At 38.6% G+C, this 19797-nt stretch overlaps 1 protein-coding gene across 1 annotated transcript in view; it reads left to right on the top strand.

Annotated features, from left to right (window-relative positions):
• The window catches only part of PLEKHH2 (pleckstrin homology, MyTH4 and FERM domain containing H2), a 104493-nt gene that overhangs the window by 42930 nt on the left and 41766 nt on the right, over positions 1-19797 (top strand). The window contains exons 8-17 of the mRNA XM_057743217.1: positions 307-797; positions 1011-1481; positions 4592-4667; positions 6003-6097; positions 6718-6862; positions 9013-9149; positions 9250-9360; positions 9521-9607; positions 10956-11114; positions 19123-19203. Of these exons, the coding sequence (XP_057599200.1) occupies positions 307-797; positions 1011-1481; positions 4592-4667; positions 6003-6097; positions 6718-6862; positions 9013-9149; positions 9250-9360; positions 9521-9607; positions 10956-11114; positions 19123-19203 (1853 nt within the window). The remainder of the gene's footprint in view (positions 1-306; positions 798-1010; positions 1482-4591; positions 4668-6002; positions 6098-6717; positions 6863-9012; positions 9150-9249; positions 9361-9520; positions 9608-10955; positions 11115-19122; positions 19204-19797) is intronic.

Raw genomic sequence — 19797 nt, 5'->3', positions numbered from 1 at the left:
TTTTCATTTTGCTTCTTGTATTATCTTGCCCTAGACTATTGTCAGTTTTTTTCCCTCCGTGTTTCTTTGTAAAAAGCAGTTTCATTTTGATATTATTCTATTGAAGTGTAAGGGCTCAGTGTTTTATAGAAAGCTTATAGTTTTCAAACTTGGGTTTAAAAAAGGCACATGACTAAAAAAGGATAATGTAAATTAACTTGACTCATATGGAAATTTCAGTTTGTACAACGTAGTTATATAAAGCTAAGCATACAGAAAGATTGTATGATTAAAGGCAGCATGCCAATATAATGTATGCTTTTCTAGAAATGGAAATTCCAGAAAAGTCTGTCGATAACCAAATTCAAGAAAACAACCGAGGTCAGAGAACAGTGCATCAAGCTCCTTGTGTCTCAGAGCAGAATCGGAAAATAAGGACAAGCTTTGTGATGGATGGTGGCATATCCCAGAATTCTGGGGCTCCCGGGAGTGACTGGAGTTCTGATGAGGACGATGGAAGCAAGGGAAGATCCAAGTCCAGGTACACGTCCACCCTTTCCAGCCACACATCAGAGGAAGGGGTCCAGTGTAGCAGAATGGGCAGTGAGACGTATCTGACAGCCTCTGATGACAGCAGTTCTATATTTGAAGAAGAGACTTTTGGCATAAAGAGACCAGAACACAAGAAGCTGTATTCTTGGCAACAGGAGGCACAGTGGAAAGCTCAGAATTGTCCTCTTGGAAAGGGAAATTCCGAATCAAGTAAAAAGGAGCACGACAGCTCCTCAGATGAACTGAATAAAAAATTTCAGGAGGATGCCTTGGAGGACTGGGGCAGGGAGGGTGGGGGGGAGTCGAGGGGGGGGCGTCGGGGAGGGGAGGGAATATGGGGATATGTGTATGGAGGCAGTTGATTGAGCCTGGTGTACCCCCCAAGGGAATAAAATAAAATAATAATTGAGGAAAAAAAAAAAAAAAAAAAAAAAAAAAAAAAAAAAAAAAAAAAAAAAAAAAAAAAATTTCAGTCTCAGAGACTGGATTATTCATCTTCATCGAGTGAAGCCAACACTCCAAGCCCTATTCTGACCCCAGCTTTGAGTCCAAAACATCCTAACTCACTCCCTGGAAAAGGCACAGAGCTAGTGCCTTCCTCAAACCTGCCACCCCCCAAATTAAGGATTCCTAATGTTTTCAGCTTAAGTGTAGCTCTAGCCAGAAGACACCTAAGCCAGCCACAGTTAAGTTCCGACAGGATGTTTGGTACAAACAGAAATGCTATAAGTATGATACGGCCATTGAGACCTCAGGAAACAGATCTTGATCTAGTTGATGGCGACAGTACAGAAATTTTAGAGAATATGGACACTAGTTGTGATGATGGATTATTTTCCTGTGACTGCCTGGAATCCCGGTGTTCAGACGACCAGGAAACCTGCGACTCAGCAAAGAAGGCGGCCTGTGGCAAACCTCCAACTCCTCCCCTGCACCGCTTTCCCTCTTGGGTAAATTACGTGCTGTGTGCAACGCACAGCACACTCGTTTTATCTCAACACTCATTTTCAGGTTTTACTTTACTAATTTTCCTCTTTCTTTTCCAGTCTGGCTTTGTTCTGACAATTCCCAGTTTTTAGAATTCAGTTTCCCCTTCTCTTTCCCCCAAACCAGTCGAGAAATAAGACAAGGATAAGACAAATGGGAGATCAAAATGTTACCTTTATTACTGATAAAACAGATTTTAGAGAATTGGTGGGCAAAGGAGCCAATACTGCACCCGGGAAAAAGCTGGATTTATTCACCCGGGGCCCAGGTAGCACTCCCTCCAGGGAGGTCCAGCTCCTGTAAAGCTTCCAATCTGGAGAAAGAACAAACGGTTGTTTCCTGCACATCGCTGCTTCTCAAGAGAAAGGAGAGGGGAAGGGGCCGGGCTTTGCTGTCCAGTTTTTCCTTCCAGGCTTTCCAGTCGCATTGAGCCACTCCTTCTTGGAGAGGAGAAAGTGAACCATTGGCTAGAGATCAGGAATGTTCGATTTTTAGAGCTCCCTCCACATGGAGGGAAACATCGGAGTGGGGAAGAAGGGTTCTCCCTAACTGTGTAATACTTGTGGGTGAACTCTGGACCAGGGTGCTTACTGGTCATCTAGTTCTGAACTTAAGTATTTACTTGATTGACTTTAAAGGAAATTTAATTTTACTCTTCATGAACTTATTTTTTTAAGTAGTTAATTTATTTATTGGCTGTGTGTGTGTGGCTTTCTCTGGTCGTGGCAAGTGGAGGCTACTCTTTGTTGCGGCGCGCGAGCTTCTCAGTGCGGTGGCTTCTCTTGTTGCAGAGCACGGGCTTCAGCATTTGTGGCATGTGGACTCAATAGTTGTGGCTCTCGGGCTCTAGAGCCCAGCCTCAATAGTTGTGGCACACGGGCTTAGTTACTCTGTGGCATGTGGGATCTTCCCGGACCAGGGCTCGAATCCGTGTCCCCTCCATTGGCAGGTGATTCTTAACCACTGCAGCACCAGGGAAGCCCTCTTCATGAACTTATAAATCCATTGCTTTAACTGAAAGCATCTTCCTGTGTATCTAGAATAGATTAAAATTTCTTCCATTGAAGCATTGACCATTAATATAGTAAGTAACCCATTTAATTGTATGATTCTTCTTAGGAATCTCTAGATTTAAAAAAATTCTTCCTATATTTGAAACAGAGTGAAATTATCTGTTTTGTATTTGAAGTTTTCCTTCACATATTGACATAATTTAACCTTTGGCCTTCAGAGAATCAACTTGGTTGTGGCATTTTTTGGGTTTTGGAGTCATATTCTGTCATTATTTCTTATTTAGTGACCAAAGCAATTTTAAGCAAGTTAAGACAACTATGTTTTCCTAGTATAAATTCAGACCTTGAGATGTATCTGCTCTTACTTACTTTCAAAAGAACATTTCATTGCAAAGTCGACATGAAACTGCCTGCAGTTTGTTACTAAATTCTGGATAGCATAAAAAATGGACTTTACTGGCATGTAAATCTCTGGAATTCCAAGAGATTACCCTTTAGGCAGTTAGGAGCTGAAATTTAGCTTCTTATGTTATGTTGAGCTTTTCAGAGATTTAGCTTAGACTTTCACGTTCATTTTATTTGGCAAGCCATTTTTATTACTTTTTTTGCCTTTTTCTCTTCTCCTTGCCTTCTGAAGCTATCCAGTACTGAAAAAGTAGTATTGCTTTGCAAAAGCCTTCTAGCAGACAGGCCAAGTTTGAGGTTTTATTTCTACTTGTTGGGTATTTTCAAGTTTCAAGTTAAAGAGATATGTTCTAGTCATTTCAATTTATGAGAGTTTATTTTAAGGATTTTTAAAAGTTTATTTAAAGGCATAGCCAATTCTTATTGAACTGGAATATCATTCAAAAATACAGTAGCCACTCTAGCAGGACAACATGTGATGTCACTCAGCAGCACCTCTGATGGTCAACTCCTTAGAAACAGGTGACACCCATTGTACCTGGTCCAGTGGCTTAGCTTGTCCTCTCCTGTCTGCAGTGACTCTCTGCTTCTCTCACAACTGCTAACTACTCTATTTCGCTCTCTCGTGGCTTCTAAGAGCCTCACTTACTACCTTATTTTTATATGTTTTTTTGTTCTGTCCTCTCTGCTGTTTGTCTCTCTGTGTATATCTCACCATCACACTCTCAGAGAAGCTGTCTCTGATACATTCCATTAGCCATTCTTCAATCTAAAGTGTTTCAGATGGTTACAGGTCTCATGCACATTGCCTCACAGATCCCTGGCTAGCACAGTCCCACCCATAGTTACCCAGTATGTCTTGATCCAGACAACTGTCCAGGTTAGGTGTGTTACAAAGTTCAGGACCTGGTGATCTATGCATTAGGAACAACCTGGAGTCCCTTTTCTCACAGGGGGCAGGGCTAATAGTCTTCTAGTACCCATTTCAGAAATCTCTCTCAGAGAAGAAGAGAAAGCAAAATAACAGCCTACTTTTGGAACAAGATCATATAAATTCCACTGCAATTCTCAAATTCACTTATTATTTGACCTCAGGTATTTCTTCTACTTCATTGAAATGTGCATTGAAATATGAACGTGATAGCACTTCATGATACTCTGTATGTGCTTTCTGACTTCAAGTTTTGGCTTTCTTTTTCTCTTTAACAGTATTCTAGAATGGTAGAATATTAAAGATAATATTTGTGTGTAGTCAATGATAATAAATGGTTTCTGGCTTCATGTTACAGCCATTCAGTGTTTTCCTTTTTTTTTTCTTTAACCATGTTCTGAAATGGTGGAATATTAATGGTGGTATTTGTGAATAGTCAGTGATTGTGAATAAGCTTTCTCTTACTTTTTTCCTATCTCTTTGAAAGAATTTAAAATACCAAGCAAAAATTTGGGAACAAAGATAAATAATGGAGTGACTAATGAATGGGGAAAAAATTCTGCAGTGCTGTCCACAGTAGCATATTTTAGTTGGCACTGATGACAGTTCTATAATGATGTGTACTCTGGTGACTGTTAAATGAAGAACAAATGAAAAACATGTGTATTGAAAGTAATTGTTTCTTTGCATCAAATAACCAGCTTAAATCTCTCTTTTACATTAGGAAAGCAGAATTTATGCTGTAGCCAAATCAGGCATTCGAATGTCTGAGGCCTTCAATATGGAGAATGTTAATAAAAGTAAGTGATTTTGCATGCTGCAATGTGGATGAACCTTGAGGACTTTATGCTAAGTGAAATAAGTATTTGTCACAAAAGACAAATACTGTATGAGTCTACTTATATGAGGTATCTGAAGTAGTCAGATTCATAGAAACAGAAAATAGAATTGTGGTTCCTAGGGGTTAGGAGGAATAGGGAAAGGGGGGCAGTTGCTTAATGGGTACAGAGTTTCAGATTTTCAAGATAAAAAAGTTTTGGAGATCTGATTCACAACAATGTGAATATACTTAACGCTAACTGAACTATGCACTTAAAAATGTTTAAGATGGAAAATTTTATCTTATGTGCTTTTTTTACTACAATAAAAAATGTTTAAAAAAAATAAGTGATTTTGTGTTGCCATTTCACTTGCCAAGAACTTCCTAAATGTCTAAAGTCATTGGAATAAATACAGTTTTGCCAGCTTTTGGAAAATGGTTTCTAAGGTTGCTGATTTATATTTTTAAATTGAAATTCACGTTACTCAGTGTAGGGCCACATAGATGTTCAGCTATCATGTAGCAAGTACCTCATGTTTTTACCCAAAAGAGGCTAAAGCTAAGAAACTGTGGAGTTTCAGTTGTTTAAAATTGTAAAAATATTGATCTCTATGTCTTCTTTTTCTAGAGTTTAAAACACATTCCTCTTTTCTTTCTCTCTTCAAAAAGTTATTATAGAAATAATGCATGTTCATTATGAAAAATAAAACCAAACAACAGAGAACTGTCTGGAATAAAAAGAGAAATTGTTCTGTCGTTCCTTCTACTGGCCCCTTCCCTATCCTACCTCTGATCCATATCTTAGAGGTGATGATTGTTGTTCTATTTCTTTTCAGCTATCTTCTGTTCTTGCCTCTCAGGAAATATATTCTGACCTTTCAATCTGAGGTTCACCTGATAAAGGTTTAAAAGTGATGATGTTTTAACACCATGTCAGTAATAGGGCTTTGAATAATCAGAGAATATCTTCATAGGGTACTGCTCACTGAATCAGTCAGCAGGTGTTTGTACTTATTTCTGCCCATTGTGAGCTGGATGGAGATGCCAAAGAAATAAAATCTAAGATCCTTGCTCTCAAAGAGCTTACAGTCTAGTGGGGGAACTAGCACACCTGAGGACATAATGAACCATGTAAGAGAGTGTATAATTAAAACTGTAAATGCCCTAATTCTTAAAGTAGACTGTGTAATGAATATTGTGTGTTCATCCACTTTCTCTTCAATTGGAAATTTTGCTAATTCACATTCATAAGAAATAGACATAAGTGCTAGTTAGAAGGGTTTTTTTTTTTTAATCATTTTGTTTTCTGTTTCAGATTCTGTTGCAATGCTTTCTTATACCACATCAGGACTTTATACATCACTGATATACAAGAATATGACAACCCCAGTGTATACAACTTTGAAGGGGGTAACTTATTATTGTTATTGTTAAACATGTGGGGCTCTTCACGAGGGATCAAGAAAACTCTTTATTCAAGCTCCAGATTCCATTCTTGACGTTTTACATAGACCGTCCCTTTATAGGGAGTTTTAGAAGCTCACACTAGCGTATTATTAAAGGAGAAGAAATGGAAAGATCTAGAGAAGATATTTATTCTTATCAGAGTATTAGAGGTCTGATATGCTACACTTTTGTAATGCTACATGTGAGTCTTCACCCCCTCCATGGCTGTTAATTATTTACAGGAAACAGTATTAATGATGTAATGAAAACACTTAATATAGAAAGATCTTTGTATCACTGCCAGTGTTCCCCTCCCTTGTATGAAGTATCTAATTAAAATAAGTATCAGGGGAAAAAAGTATCGTCAGTTATTAACAGTCTTATGTTCTTAGGAATCTTTTGTAATTGACAAATGCCTTGCTAGTTGGAATTTGGAATTTAACAACATGACTTTGATAATGGCAAAATATTTTCTTGTAGCCCTTAAAAAATCTTTTTCCATAACTTCCAGTAAAACATTCTATACCTAAAGAAAGAGGTGATTTTAAGGATGAACATAGGGAGGCTGTTCTGCCTTTTTTTAGAAGGCGACCCAGATAAGCAGCAGCCCGTTCCTGGATGACTCCTCGGGGTCAGAGGAAGAAGATAGTTCCAGATCCAGCTCCCGGACTTCAGAGTCAGACTCTCGCGGTCGGAGTGGGCCAGGCAGCCCCAGGGCCATGAAACGAGGTAAGGGAAAGTCTCAAGCATACAAGACAGCTCCAAATAAGTCAGAATATTTAGTGGGAATTTTATCTCTGTAATAGGACTTTAAAAATAAATCAAAGTACTGCCTTCTACTCAGTGAAAAGAGTATTCACCTAGGACTAAGATGCTTATATTTTAGTCCTAATTCTCTTCTGAATTGTTTTTATGATTCCAGACAAGACAGTAGTCTTTTTTTTTTTTTTTTTTTTTAAAGCGTATCTGTAAAAGAGAGAGCACTTCATCATGGGAATAAAGTGAGATACTTGGCTTAAATGAGGTTTCTCGTTTATAGTTACTGCGTGATTTTGGGTAATTTATAGGATGGACTTATTTCAGCTAAATTTGTTACACTGCTAAATGGCAGAGAATACACCAAAAAATGTGGTAGTTAATCTGATATTAAGATGGGAACCAACAAAACTTACTTTGGGCATGTCTACGATTTTTGTGGATTTTGAAGAAATTTTTGGCATACAAGTTATAGAGTCACGTTAAATGACATCTGTATTTTACAGAAGCCTTTAATGGGGCACAGTATGTTGGTTTTCAAATTGTGTTCCATGGAACCTCTAGGTACTCCCACACCCCTCAGCTTCAACAGGAGCTGTTCAGCTCTCATAGGTTTAATATTTTGGGCTTCCATCTGTCTTTTTGCTACTGCCTTGCTCCCTTGACAGCCAGAATCAAGTTACAGCACACTTTTGCTCAGAACACTGCAAAGAATCCTTATAAAGACTATAAGGTATTATGTGATTCTTTGATGTCTTCAACCTCATCTCCTCCTGTCTTCTCTCTTGCTTAGCTCTGGCCACCCAGACCCTTTTGCTGTTCCTGGAATATGCCAGGTGTGCTTTTATTTTAGGACCTTCGCATAGTTTGCTCTACCTGATATTCTTCCCCCAGATGTCTTGATGGCTGGTTCCTTTGCCTCCTTCAGTGTTTGGCTCAGCCACTTCTCCATGAGATCCACCCTGACCACACCATTCAAATGCAGTCCTTTGCCCTTCTCTAACTGCGAGCTCTGTTTATTCCTTTCAGCCCGCCCTACATTTTATTTTTCCATAGCATTTACTCCCTGTTTTATGTCTGTCTCTGCCAACTAGAATCTGTGTTCCATGAGGGCAGAAACTTATTCGTTTTGTTCTCTGCTCTGTCCCTAGCACCCTGGGGCTAGGAACCTGAGAGTTGCACTCCGACATTGCCTCTGCCTTTGACTTTGGACAAATCCTTTAATCTGTGGACCTTCGTCTCCTTAGAGAATGAGGGCATGAACCAGGATGACCTCTGAGGTCTTTTGTAGATCTCTGTAATTCTTTGAAAAATAAAGATATTACTATTATCACAGCCGTTACTTGTCTTAGTCGGGTAAATAAGAGGAATAATATAGTGACATGGTCCTAATATGTCCCTTAAATGTTAATAAATACTTTAAAAATTTCCAGATACTGTAATGAATAATGACTTAAGTCCTTGATTTTATGTAATATTTTCAAAATTTCCAATTGTAGTGACTCTCCAAATGTAGCTTGAAACTTGCAAGTTGTTTTCTAAAATGGCAAGTTAATTATTGTGAGAAATGTCCCCTTGAATTTTATATTCAAGCTGCTGGCAAATGAAATAGTCTGTTTATATCTCTAAGTCTTATTGCTTCTCTTTTATGATAGGCTTTTCAAAATCTATAAACTAGTAGTATTGGGCTTGTGTGTTTTTTTAATGTGATGTTCGTTTAAAAATGATTACAAAAATTAAGTGCGTTAAAGTATGATTGTACAAATCTTGATAAATTAAGGTTCAACATTTTGTTTGCCCATATGTCAGTATGTAAATGCACGTATTTTTAATCCTTAATAAAAGATATTATTAGGCTATTGTTTACATTTCATATATGTAAAAATAGCATACCAAAATATTACTTATGTTCCTTTGACTTCCTTGGAGATTTGCTTGGTAGTCCTTACCCATAAGTTCTGTTTTCTGCTTTAAAGGTACTTCATGGCCAAACATAGGGAATACATCTAGTCTAGGAAGGTTCATGATGTGGGATTAGATGTATTTCTTAGGAAAACTGACAGCCAGCATTTGGATCACCCAGTTATTAAATACTGACTTGATTTATTTCTGTGTTCATCTAGGTGTGTCTCTCTCTTCTGTGGCTTCTGAAAGTGATTATGCTCTTCCCCCAGATGCTTACTCCACAGACTTAGAGTACTCACAGCCAGAGCAGAAGCTCCTGAAAACTGGCTCATCTTCCAGTGATAATGGGAAAAACGTAAACACTGAATTCGGTTTTTTTTCCCCCAAACATTAATGACTGTTAGTTTGAGCCTCCAAAGGGAAACTTAAATATTTTTTTAAATCTCTTTAATTAGGAACCGCTAGAAAAATCTGGCTACTTATTAAAGATGAGTGGTAAAGTCAAGACTTGGAAGCGAAGATGGTTTGTTCTTAAAGGTGGTGAATTACTTTACTATAAATCTCCGGTGAGTGGAAATTGCTTGTTATTTAGAACTGAAGTCCTCAAACTATAAATCAGACTCCTGATTGATTTTCTTCCATGTAATGCAATTAATTACACAAAGCATTTCTTATTATGACTATTATAGGTAATCACCTTGCATTGGTTTTCTTCCTTTCACACAGAGTGATGTCATCAGAAAACCCCAGGGCCATATTGAACTTAGTGCATCCTGCAGCGTTTTAAGAGGAGATAACAAACAAACAGTTCAGGTACTTTTTTTTTTTCTTTTTTGTATCATGTGAAACTCAGTTCTCAATTATGTAAGCTAATCGAGTGGAAATTGGGTGTTCAGGTGTTTGTTTTTTCCATCTTGGGGTCCGTTTGATGCCCCCAAAAGGTGTGAAACCCCAGGACTTCTTAATTAAAACTATATTAGCTGAGTATATGTGAGTAGCTCACCTCTACACTTTCTTTGCCCTTGACCCTTTACAATGTTCTTTGCTCACACTAACCCTCCCAGCCATTTTCAGTTCTCAAACTGTCAAGCTATTTTAGGGGAGGGTTATTTGATAAATGAATTCCCAATAAGATATTCATAATTTAATGTACTGTTAAATTCAGAAGTGTTTGCAATTTAATACAGAACCAGAAAATGGCAGTTCTATGAGCTTCAGGTGCTGTAACACCTAAGTGGGAAGGACATTGGTGAGCAGAGGGGTTGTCCTAGTTCCCACTGAGTCATACCACAGAGGTAGCTGCCGACCATGTCACCCACACATAATGCCATCTTGCTAGAAACCTTTGTTAAATTAAAGAAAAAAAAAAAAAACTATAGAGATAGTTTGGCATATGTAATTTAAAATTCAAACGCTTTATGTCTAAAATGTCTTTAATAATCATTATTTTCCTATCTTGCTCCTTTGGAGGGTAGAATACAATAGTTTATTAGAAAGGTACATTATCAGTGTTTCCAGTAGATAATGCCTGAGAACTGCCCAAAACTGTAGAAAGGAGAATCAGGGAAAGCTTTGTCTTGGAACATGGCAGATAAGAGTCATTTGTAGGCTTCTGGAAATATTTGGAATTTTTGAAATGTGGCTAATTTGAGCCTGAGAAATTTTGAGTTCATAATATCTGATCACATATTCTAAGAATTCCTTTTCTTCTATAAGAAAGGTTTGTTTTGTTTATAATTGATTTCATTTCCACAACAAATAACTCCTCTTTATTTGCTTAAAACGTGTTATTTGATTGCAGTCTGTAATCACTCTGCTCCTCATTTCAACAACCAGGAATGTGTAGCACATGTAAGGGAGAAAAGGGAAATGTAATGAGTAAACAAGATAAAAAATCATGACCTCAAATCTTAATACAATGAAGACTTTTAAAGTAAATGGAAGTGAAAAAAATTATTTCAACAAAAAGTTATTGTCATTCTCACAAAGTGGTTAAAATATGCTTCCTGATCTATAGAATCATTTTTTTAGAACCCAGGATTCAAGGTTCAGCGTGTTTGTTTCTATGTTAGGTAGTGATGTTTGAAGAATGCACAAGGAAATGCTAATATCCTAAAATCTTCAGAGTTTCCTTTCCTATCTCTTTCTTATCCCATTCTAGCTGACCACTGAAAAGCACACATACTATCTGACTGCAGATTCTCCCAATATATTGGAGGAGTGGATTAAAGTGTTACAGAACGTTCTTCGGGTACAAGCTGCCAACCCCCTTTTCCTCCAACCTGAGGGCAAACCAACAGTGAAGGGATTGCTCACCAAGGTGGGAATTCTGTATATGTAGCAGTGTCCCAGGCAGTGATGGAATTAGCCCTCTGATCATGAACAGTGGGCATCAGAGAGTATATATATATTGAGTATTTATGTTTTCTGGGGATGGGGAAGAGTGTTTTAAGTATGATACCAAAGACAAAAAACATAAAGATGAAAAATGACAAATCTGACTCTCTACATAAAAATGTAAATGTTCTTGGGAATTCCCTGGCATTCCAGTGATTAGGACTCAGTGCTTTCACTGCCAAGGGCCCAGGTTCAATCCTTGGTCAGGGAACTAAGACCGTACAAGGTGTGCGGCGCAACCAAAAATAAAAAGGTAAATGTTCTTACTATCAGAACTTCTCTAAGCAGAATTTTTAAAAGACCAAGGAGAAGCTTTGAAAAGGTATTTGAAACGTGAAGAACAAGCCTTTTCTAATCAGTAAGTAAAGAATAAACACCAGTGAGAGGAAGTAGAGATAGTAGAGATAAGAAATACAAATGATCAATAAACACATGGGAAAACATTCTACTCTCACTAATAGTTTTCCTAAAAAGCAAGAAATAAGGATATTTTAAAAAATCTGATCAAGGGAGGACCTCTTTTAAAAGTGTGAAATGCAGTATTGACACAAATTAAGCAATTTACTAGTGAGTTTATTACTTTAGAAGGCAACTTGGCAATGTCTTGGCTAAAGTGTTTACTCAGTAAATATTTTTGAGTGAACAAATGAGTGAATATTAAATGTTTTACAAACATATATATGTACCCTTTGATTCAGCAATCTCAGTCCAAGAAATTGATGCTTAGGAAGTTAACTTGCAAAAGATTTAAGTATGAGGATGTCCATCACAGCATGGTTTTTTCTTTCCTATTTAAAACTAATGAGATATAATTAATATACACTGAAATGCAGTTCTTAAGTACAGAATTTGATCAGTTTTGACAGATATTTACTGTCACTCTCTCAAGATATAGAATATTTCCATTACTGCAGAAAGATTACTTGCATGCCATAGTTTATAATAAAGAAAAACTGGGATCAACTTAGATGGAGAGTAGGGCATAGTTTTAAACAAATATTTATATAATCCAGATAATGCTTTACTATGCAGTTGTTTTAAATGTTGTAAAAGAATGTTTAATGTTTTAGAAATAGGTTGTGATGTATTGTTAGGTGGTAAAATAGAGTAGTACATTGTTATCCCATTTTTGGTAAACATTTGTAGAAAAATGTCTGTCTAGGAAATATACTAAGGTATATTAGAGATCTCTATGTGATTTTTACTCCATTTTTGCTTAGTTCTGCTTTCTAACTTTTTCAGAATGAGTAAGTATTGGTTTACGCTAAGATAAATATTTTTTTTTAATTTTAAAGAGTCTGGTCACTTTTTAGAACAATACAATAAAATATTTACACACAAAATATTACACACAAAAATAACCTCTACATCATCACTCATCACTCGTGCTTTATTTATTTATTCTTAATTATTTATTTATTTTATTTATTGGCTGTTTTGGGTCTTCGTTTCTGCGCATGGGCTTTCCCTAGTTGTGGGGAGCGGTGGCTACTCTTCTTTTTGGTGCAGGTTTCTCATTGCAGTGGCTTCTCTTGTTGCGGAGCATGGGCTCTAGGCACGCGGGCTTCAGTTGTTGCGGTTCGTGGGCTCAGTAGTTGTGACTTATGGGCTGTAGAGCACAGGCTCAGTAGTTGTGGCACATGGTCTTAGTTGCTCCGCGGCCCAGGGATTGAACCCGTGTCCCCTGCATTGGCAGGTGGATTCTTAACCACTGCACCACCAGGGAAGCCCCATGTGCTTTATTTATGTAAGAGGTGAAAGATTTAGCTGTAGGTGAGCTATGCCACCGTGTACTTTATACTTAATATTAATTTGGGAATGTAGGTGAGTGCTCTTCAGTAGTGTCTACAAAGATTGGAAGAAAAGTTGGAGAAAAAAATTACCAATACATTCAACAAAGAGATGCTCTGTGTTTCTTTCCAAAACATTACATTACCTTGAAAATGTTTTTTCAGTTACTGCTGGGTTTGAGAACTCCCTGGTATTGTGCTCATATATATTTTCCAATGAACACAGTGCCACTTTAAATCACTTTCTTACTCTAATTCATAATAGCTAGTTGTCCTCCTGTTTCAAGAACTATGTATATCAAAGCCTTAGGCTTTAATATGATCTCATGGCTAAGGGTTTGTTACTTCTTTCACAATTAGTGTTTTTGTTTTTTTGCTTATTTTTAATTATCAGCATGGCTTGTCAGTTTCCACTCCTGTTAGGTTTCTGCTGTTCCCTGCTTCCCATTTCACAACTGCATTTGAAGTGAGTATAAGTTGATGTGATTATCTGATGACTAAACCATTAGGATTTATAGACAGGATGCTTATTAGGTTTCCTTCCTACCATTTGTGAAGGCTTGTCCACCCCCGTATTTTCACCTGCAAAGCCTTATAAGAGAAAAACTCATTTTGAGTGGCTTGTTCTGAGCTCACATCCAGGCTATAATGCCAGATACGGCAGAGCAGCATTTGAATACTTTGGAGGGGAGGAGGCTTTTACAAGTTGTCACACTGTTATTACTAAGTACAGAAATATGTAGGTAGATATTAAGAACGTGACTAATTTGATTCTGGATCGTACTCTTGCAGCTTTTAATGCTTTGGAAGAATATTTCCTATATAAAAATTCATTTATTTAAAAAAATGTATTGAGCAGTTACCACGTCAGGCAATGATCTGAAGGGTATTAAGAGGAATAGGCCGCTGCCCCATCCCTCAGAGAGCTTCATATCTATTGGGAAAGAAGAGGATGTAAGCACATTTATAACGCTATGTGTAAAGTACCATTGTTGACATGCATCATAAGGTCACAGAGAAAGCTAACTTAGATTGTGGGATCAGGAACAACTTCTCAGAGAAGATTTACCTGCTCCGAGTCTCCAAGGAGGAGTAGGAATTAATTTTGGAAATGGGCGAGGGCTTTTTTGTCTTGTTAAGGACTTTGTTCTTCCACCTGAAGGTGATGTGGAACCCTTGAGGGTTTGTAACAGGGGCGTGCCTGTGTTCATGTTGTTAACAGATTACTCTGCTGAGAGAAAGATGAATTTGTGGGAAGCAAGCTGGAGGTTCTAAGAACGGTAAATGGAAGTGGTTTTCCTGAAGAGGATGGGAGTCTGAACTGGTCATAGAGAAAGAGACCAGAGGGTGAATCTAAATAAATGTTAGGAGGTAAAATCTTCAGTTAGACTGAATTCAGCGACTAGGAAATGGGAGAGATAAGGGTGGCCGGGTGAAAGATGGTGCAGGATAATAGAGAGCTCAGAAAAGAGGAGCAGTTTAGGATGATTAAAAGGTTATTTTGGGACTCGTCAATGTTTAGAGCTTGTGAGGACACCTGAGTTAAGTCCAGCAGGCAGTGGCAACACCAGTCTCCGTCAGAGGAGAGGGCTAGGTTGGAGAGAAGGATTTGGAGAACTATCAGCATGGATATGACAGTTGAATCCATAGCAGTGAGAGAAATCACCCAGGACACTGTGTAGGGTGGAAAGAGCAGGGGACTGTTAATGGGACACGCGGGTTCCCAAAATTTGAGCGCACTCAGAGGAGATGTATGAAGAGACCCTGGAGAGTAAGTCGTGGAGGCCAGGGGCGGAGTGTTGGACAGGGAGGGAGTGCATCTGCCGTATCAGACGCGGTCGCATGCTAGGGCAGAAGGTGCCTTGTGGTGTGTTGACGGGTGACGGGGAGACGCGTAAGTGCAGTACCGAGTTTGGAGGACTGTCTGCACTTTCCGGCATATGAGAAAGAATCAAGCTGGGAGGGAACGTGGTGTCAGGAGAGGCATTTTTTTGGAATGGAGAGGCATACCTTGAGTTTCCAAATTGAAGGGACGAAGCCAGGAGAGAGAAGTGGGAGCTTAAGGACAAAGTCCGGAAGAAATGGGCGGGCACGGTGGGAGGGCCCCTTGGAGGGGCTGGACTTGCAGAAAGGTGAGAAAGGATGAGAATCCAAGTTTGTGGGGCAATGAGTGAAATCAGGTCTGATATCCTCGGTTTTCTTTGAAGATTACTCCAGTGGACAGTTCCATGGGCGTGAAGGAGAGGACTGAGGATAAGGGCAGTAGGATATACCCAAGGACAGATGGAAGGATTGAGCATTGTTGCCGAGGGCCCACCTGACTTCAGTGATTTAAGTTCATATTGGTTATTTTTCTCTAAGATGTCCAGAAATAAGAGCAGAGACTTTATATTGTAGTGATGTGAGGATAGTCATTTTTTTCTAACATTTTATTATATGAATTTTCAAAAACGCAGAAAAGTCAGAAGAGTATTTCACAGAGAACACTTATATTCCCACCACCTAAGTCCCACAGTTAACATTTTACTTGCTTTATGCATATCAAGGTGATGATTTTAAATCAGTGTTCTGTTATGGGCGTTTTCAAACACATGTGAAAGTAGAAACAATAATAGAAAGAACCTTCATATATTCATTACCCAGTTTCAACAGTTATTAACTGTGGCTAATGTCATTTCTTAAAACCTCCCGTAACCTTCTTTCTCTTCTTACATGCTCCACTGGATTACTTAAAAACAGATGGAGGTGAAATTTTGTTGAGTGGATTTGTTAGAAGCATAGGGATGCAACACAATCACAGGTTTTATAGCATGAGTTGTTTATTGATCAGACATCAAACCCAAGGTTGGTAGAGAAGGAAGAGAAGCTGGGAGGGAGCTGATAAATTGGAATAAAGCGGAAGAGTCTGAGGACTTAAAAGTTTTGGATGAGGTCAAAGAATAGGAGTGGTGTGAGTAAGGAGGGAGGGAACTGAGGGGAGGTTGAGATCAGAAAGTAGAATGTAAATTTCAGAAGTAGAGCGGTTCCCAGTGAAGAAAAAAGGACCAGGATGTGGCCAAGGGGATGAATGGCAAAAATGGAGAGATAGCATAGGTTTTTAGAAATGAAGAGGGCAAGGAACTGTGAGTTAAGATTGTAGGGAGGTAGTGTAGCAAGGAGGCTAGGGCAAGAGTTCAGGAGCCGGACTGCACAGGTGCATGTCCTGGCTCTGACCGTCGCCACTTGTGCGACCTTGAATAGATTACTTAGAGGCTCTGTGCCTTACTGTCCTTATCTGTAAAATGGGAATAGTAATAGTGCCAACCTCACAGGGTGCTGGGAAGTAAATACATTATTTAAGCATGTAAAGTGCTTTAGAACAGTGCCTGGCACATCATAAACACACCAAAAATGCTAGCTATTATTATCACAGGAGTTTCACCTAGATGCTGAAGTCAGCAAGGCAGATGGCGGGATTTGCGGTGGAGAAGGCTCCAGGCATGAAAATATAGGAGAGGAGAGAAGAGCAAAGGCCAATCAGGATATGATATACTGTTTGTCATCACAGGTTCAGAGAGAACTAATATAAGTACCTTTGTTATGGATGCAAGGTAGCAAAATTATTCTTTTAACTGTTTAGTTCACCAAAGCCTGAGGTTTGAGATTCTCTTTAAATGTTTGTGAGGATTCTTCTAGTGTAATTTGTTTTATTATGATTTTTTTCAGAATAAGTCAGAGTTGGAAGAAATTGTAACATAATCAGATGTATATAAAAAAAGGGACTATGTTTGTAAAACACAGCTTTTATAGTAAGTTGGCAGAAGTCTTTAATTTGTAGTTCCTCAAAGGCACACATTGTTCTCTTTAAAGATAAATCATTTCAAAAGTATACTCTCTATAGCCAGATGTGTTATGCTTCAGGTTTGGTAAGACTCCTTTCTGGAGTTTGTTTAAAAGAAGAAAAAAAAAAAAAACTGTATGACACAAACTATTTAAAACTTCCAGGATATTTATCTGTAAATACATGTTTCTAAATTTAATTAAACTGAAACATGTCTTGCCAAGTGCCACATTTTGTTTTGTTTTGTTTTTCCTCAAGCAACATTCTAAATCCATCAAACTGTTAGATGGTGGAGTTATTTGTTTGCTTAAACCGCAGTTTTGAAAGCTCAAAGGCTGGCTGCATTGGTGGGTTTAAATGAAACATCTGTTGTGCTTCTCCTTATGCACAGCGAGGAAGGAAGTATTTATTGAGTAACTACTAGTATCCTTTATTTACATTTTCTTCTTTGGTCATCACAACAGCCCCAAGAGGTGTACAGTAATCCCATGTTAAGGACAGAAGTTGAGAGGTTAAATCAGTTGCCGAGGCCATCGTCCGCCCAGTACGTGGCAGAACTGGAATTTAAGCCTTGGTCCATTTGACCTCCGAATCCAGGCCTTTTCTACCGTCTACTGATTTGCTGACTTTAAAATCCGTTGTGGCAATAGTTTATATTCTTCTCAGTGTACAACTATCAGAACAGTCCGTTTTTTGTTTTTTGTTTTTTTTAATATTTATTTTTTTTTTAGACTGTGCTGGGTCTTAGTTGCGGCATCTGAGTTGCATCACAAGGGAATCTTCGTTGTGTCATGCAGGATCTTTTTTAATTGCAGCATGAGGGCTTCTTAGTTGCGACATGTGGGATCTAGTTCCCCGACCAGGGGTGGAACCCAGGGCCCCTGCACTGGGAGTGAGGCGTCTTACCCGTTGGACGACCAGGGAAGTCCCAACAGTCTGTTTATATGTTATGTCATTGCAAGGGCCCTGCAAAATATGTGTGCTCCCCACCCCCCATGTGCTGCCCCTTCCCCAGTGACCTCTCCCCTTCCTTGCTCAGTCTCAGACACATGGGCACACACTGTCTCAGGACCTTGGCACTTGCTCCTTCCTTGCCTGGAGTTTTGCTCATCTACCTTCTCCAAGGCTTGGCTCAGTGTTGGTGATGCCTTCCTGACCATCTTAAATTTTAAATTGTAAAACACGTCCCCCCTTCTCCAGGCGCTTCCTTCTCCCTTCCTGCTCTATTTTTCTCCTTCGTATTTATCATCATGGGCAAGCATGACAGTGGAATGTTGGGCTTTAGTTTTACTGGGCAGTGTCTTGGTTTCCAGGTGGTGGGTCTCTCCAAATTGAAGTCAACTCTAACTGCTACAGGAGAGGGTTAAACCTCAAGGCAGAGGTTGGCAGCGCTGCCAGGGTAGTGGGATTATAGGGCAAGCTCAACCAGGCACACCACATCCTAGGTCTGGGGCAATGGAGCCTATTATACATCTTACCCACAGATGGGAATGGGATTCTTGCTGTTTTTCTAGGCTTGAGGGTGTAGCTGGGACTGTCTGACAAAGATCTTCAGTGCTTCAGTGCCTGTACCTGGGCAGGACTGGGGCAGAGAGGAGCTCACAGTGAGGATCTTCATAAAGCCACCAAATGATGAAAAACCTACAGTATTCAGTACAAATTTTGGTAAAATGTCTCCCACAAAACAAAACAAACAAACGAAAAACCACATCTGGGTGTGCAAACTCTTTGTGTTCTTGATGAAGATATACAGCACACTGCTGGGTCAGTTATCTGTCTTCCTCACGAAGCAGTGAGCTCCTTGAGGAAAAAGACTGTCTCGTTCATAACCGTCTCCCCAGTACCTAGACCTGTCTCTGACAATTCAGAGCCAAGGACCAGATTCAGGTTCCATCTCAGTCACTTGACATAGTTCCTGACATATAGGAAATACTCAATATTATAATAATAGCTTTTAATATTATTATTTTATTATTTTGTGTGTATCCTTCTGGAGCAGGCATCAAACGTGTTCAGTGTATCATTACTTCTGGAGAAGACATCAAATGTTTTGAATGACTCTCTTACATTTTGGAAATCACTAGAATTCTTAAGTTTCAGTCTTAATTTAACATTCGTTAAATGTTGAATGCTGAGCACCAAAGCAAACATGCCATGCTACTACTATAACAGGTAAATTGTAAATAGCATTCGGATAGTCTAGTTGGAATATCACTTACACCTTGAGCAAACTGGATAGCTGAACAGCTTCAAATAGAGTGAATAAACTATATTTTAAGAGTTCTAAGCTACATTTGTAATTCTTTGAAATATGATTTCAGGTAAAACATGGCTACTCCAAGAGAGTCTGGTGTACACTTATAGGAAAAACATTATATTATTTTCGTAGTCAAGAGGATAAGGTATGTATTTTTTTAATATGCTAATTAGAGGAATTTTTTGTTTGTTATGGCTTCAAGTTTTCCCTTTCACTGTTCTGTTGCTAGCTCAAACTTTAGAATTTTTGATAAGGTTGAAATTTTGCATAAAATTTACCGCTAAGGTAATCATAGAACTACAGGGGTTTTGACTCTTAATTATAAGCCTTAGCAACTTTCTCTTTTTTTTAGAGTGTACAATTTGGCATTTTTTTTCTTATTAGTAATGTATGTATGGCAATCCCAATCTCCCAATTCATTCCCCCCTCAACCCTCCCCGCTTTCCCCACTTGGTGTCCATATGTTTGTCCTCTACATCTGTGTCTCTATTTCTGCCTTGCAAACCAGTTGATTTGTACCATTTTTCTATATTCCGCATATATGAAGCCTTAGCAACTGTTTTTTTTATTGTTTTAATTGTGTCTGTAGGTTTGTTTTTTTTTAAGCTCCTTATTGGAATATAATTGCTTTACACTCTTGTGCCTCAGCAACTTTTAATTAATGCTTCTTCTAAGACCTAGAAAAGTCTTCCTGTGTCCCACTCTCAACCATCAATTTCTCATATTTTCCAGGTCTGAC

This window comes from Hippopotamus amphibius, chromosome 7 (genome assembly GCF_030028045.1).
Source record: "Hippopotamus amphibius kiboko isolate mHipAmp2 chromosome 7, mHipAmp2.hap2, whole genome shotgun sequence".
NCBI lineage: Eukaryota > Metazoa > Chordata > Mammalia > Artiodactyla > Hippopotamidae > Hippopotamus > Hippopotamus amphibius.
Note: the sequence above shows the minus strand (reverse complement) of the source record. Positions and strands in the feature narration are given on the sequence as shown.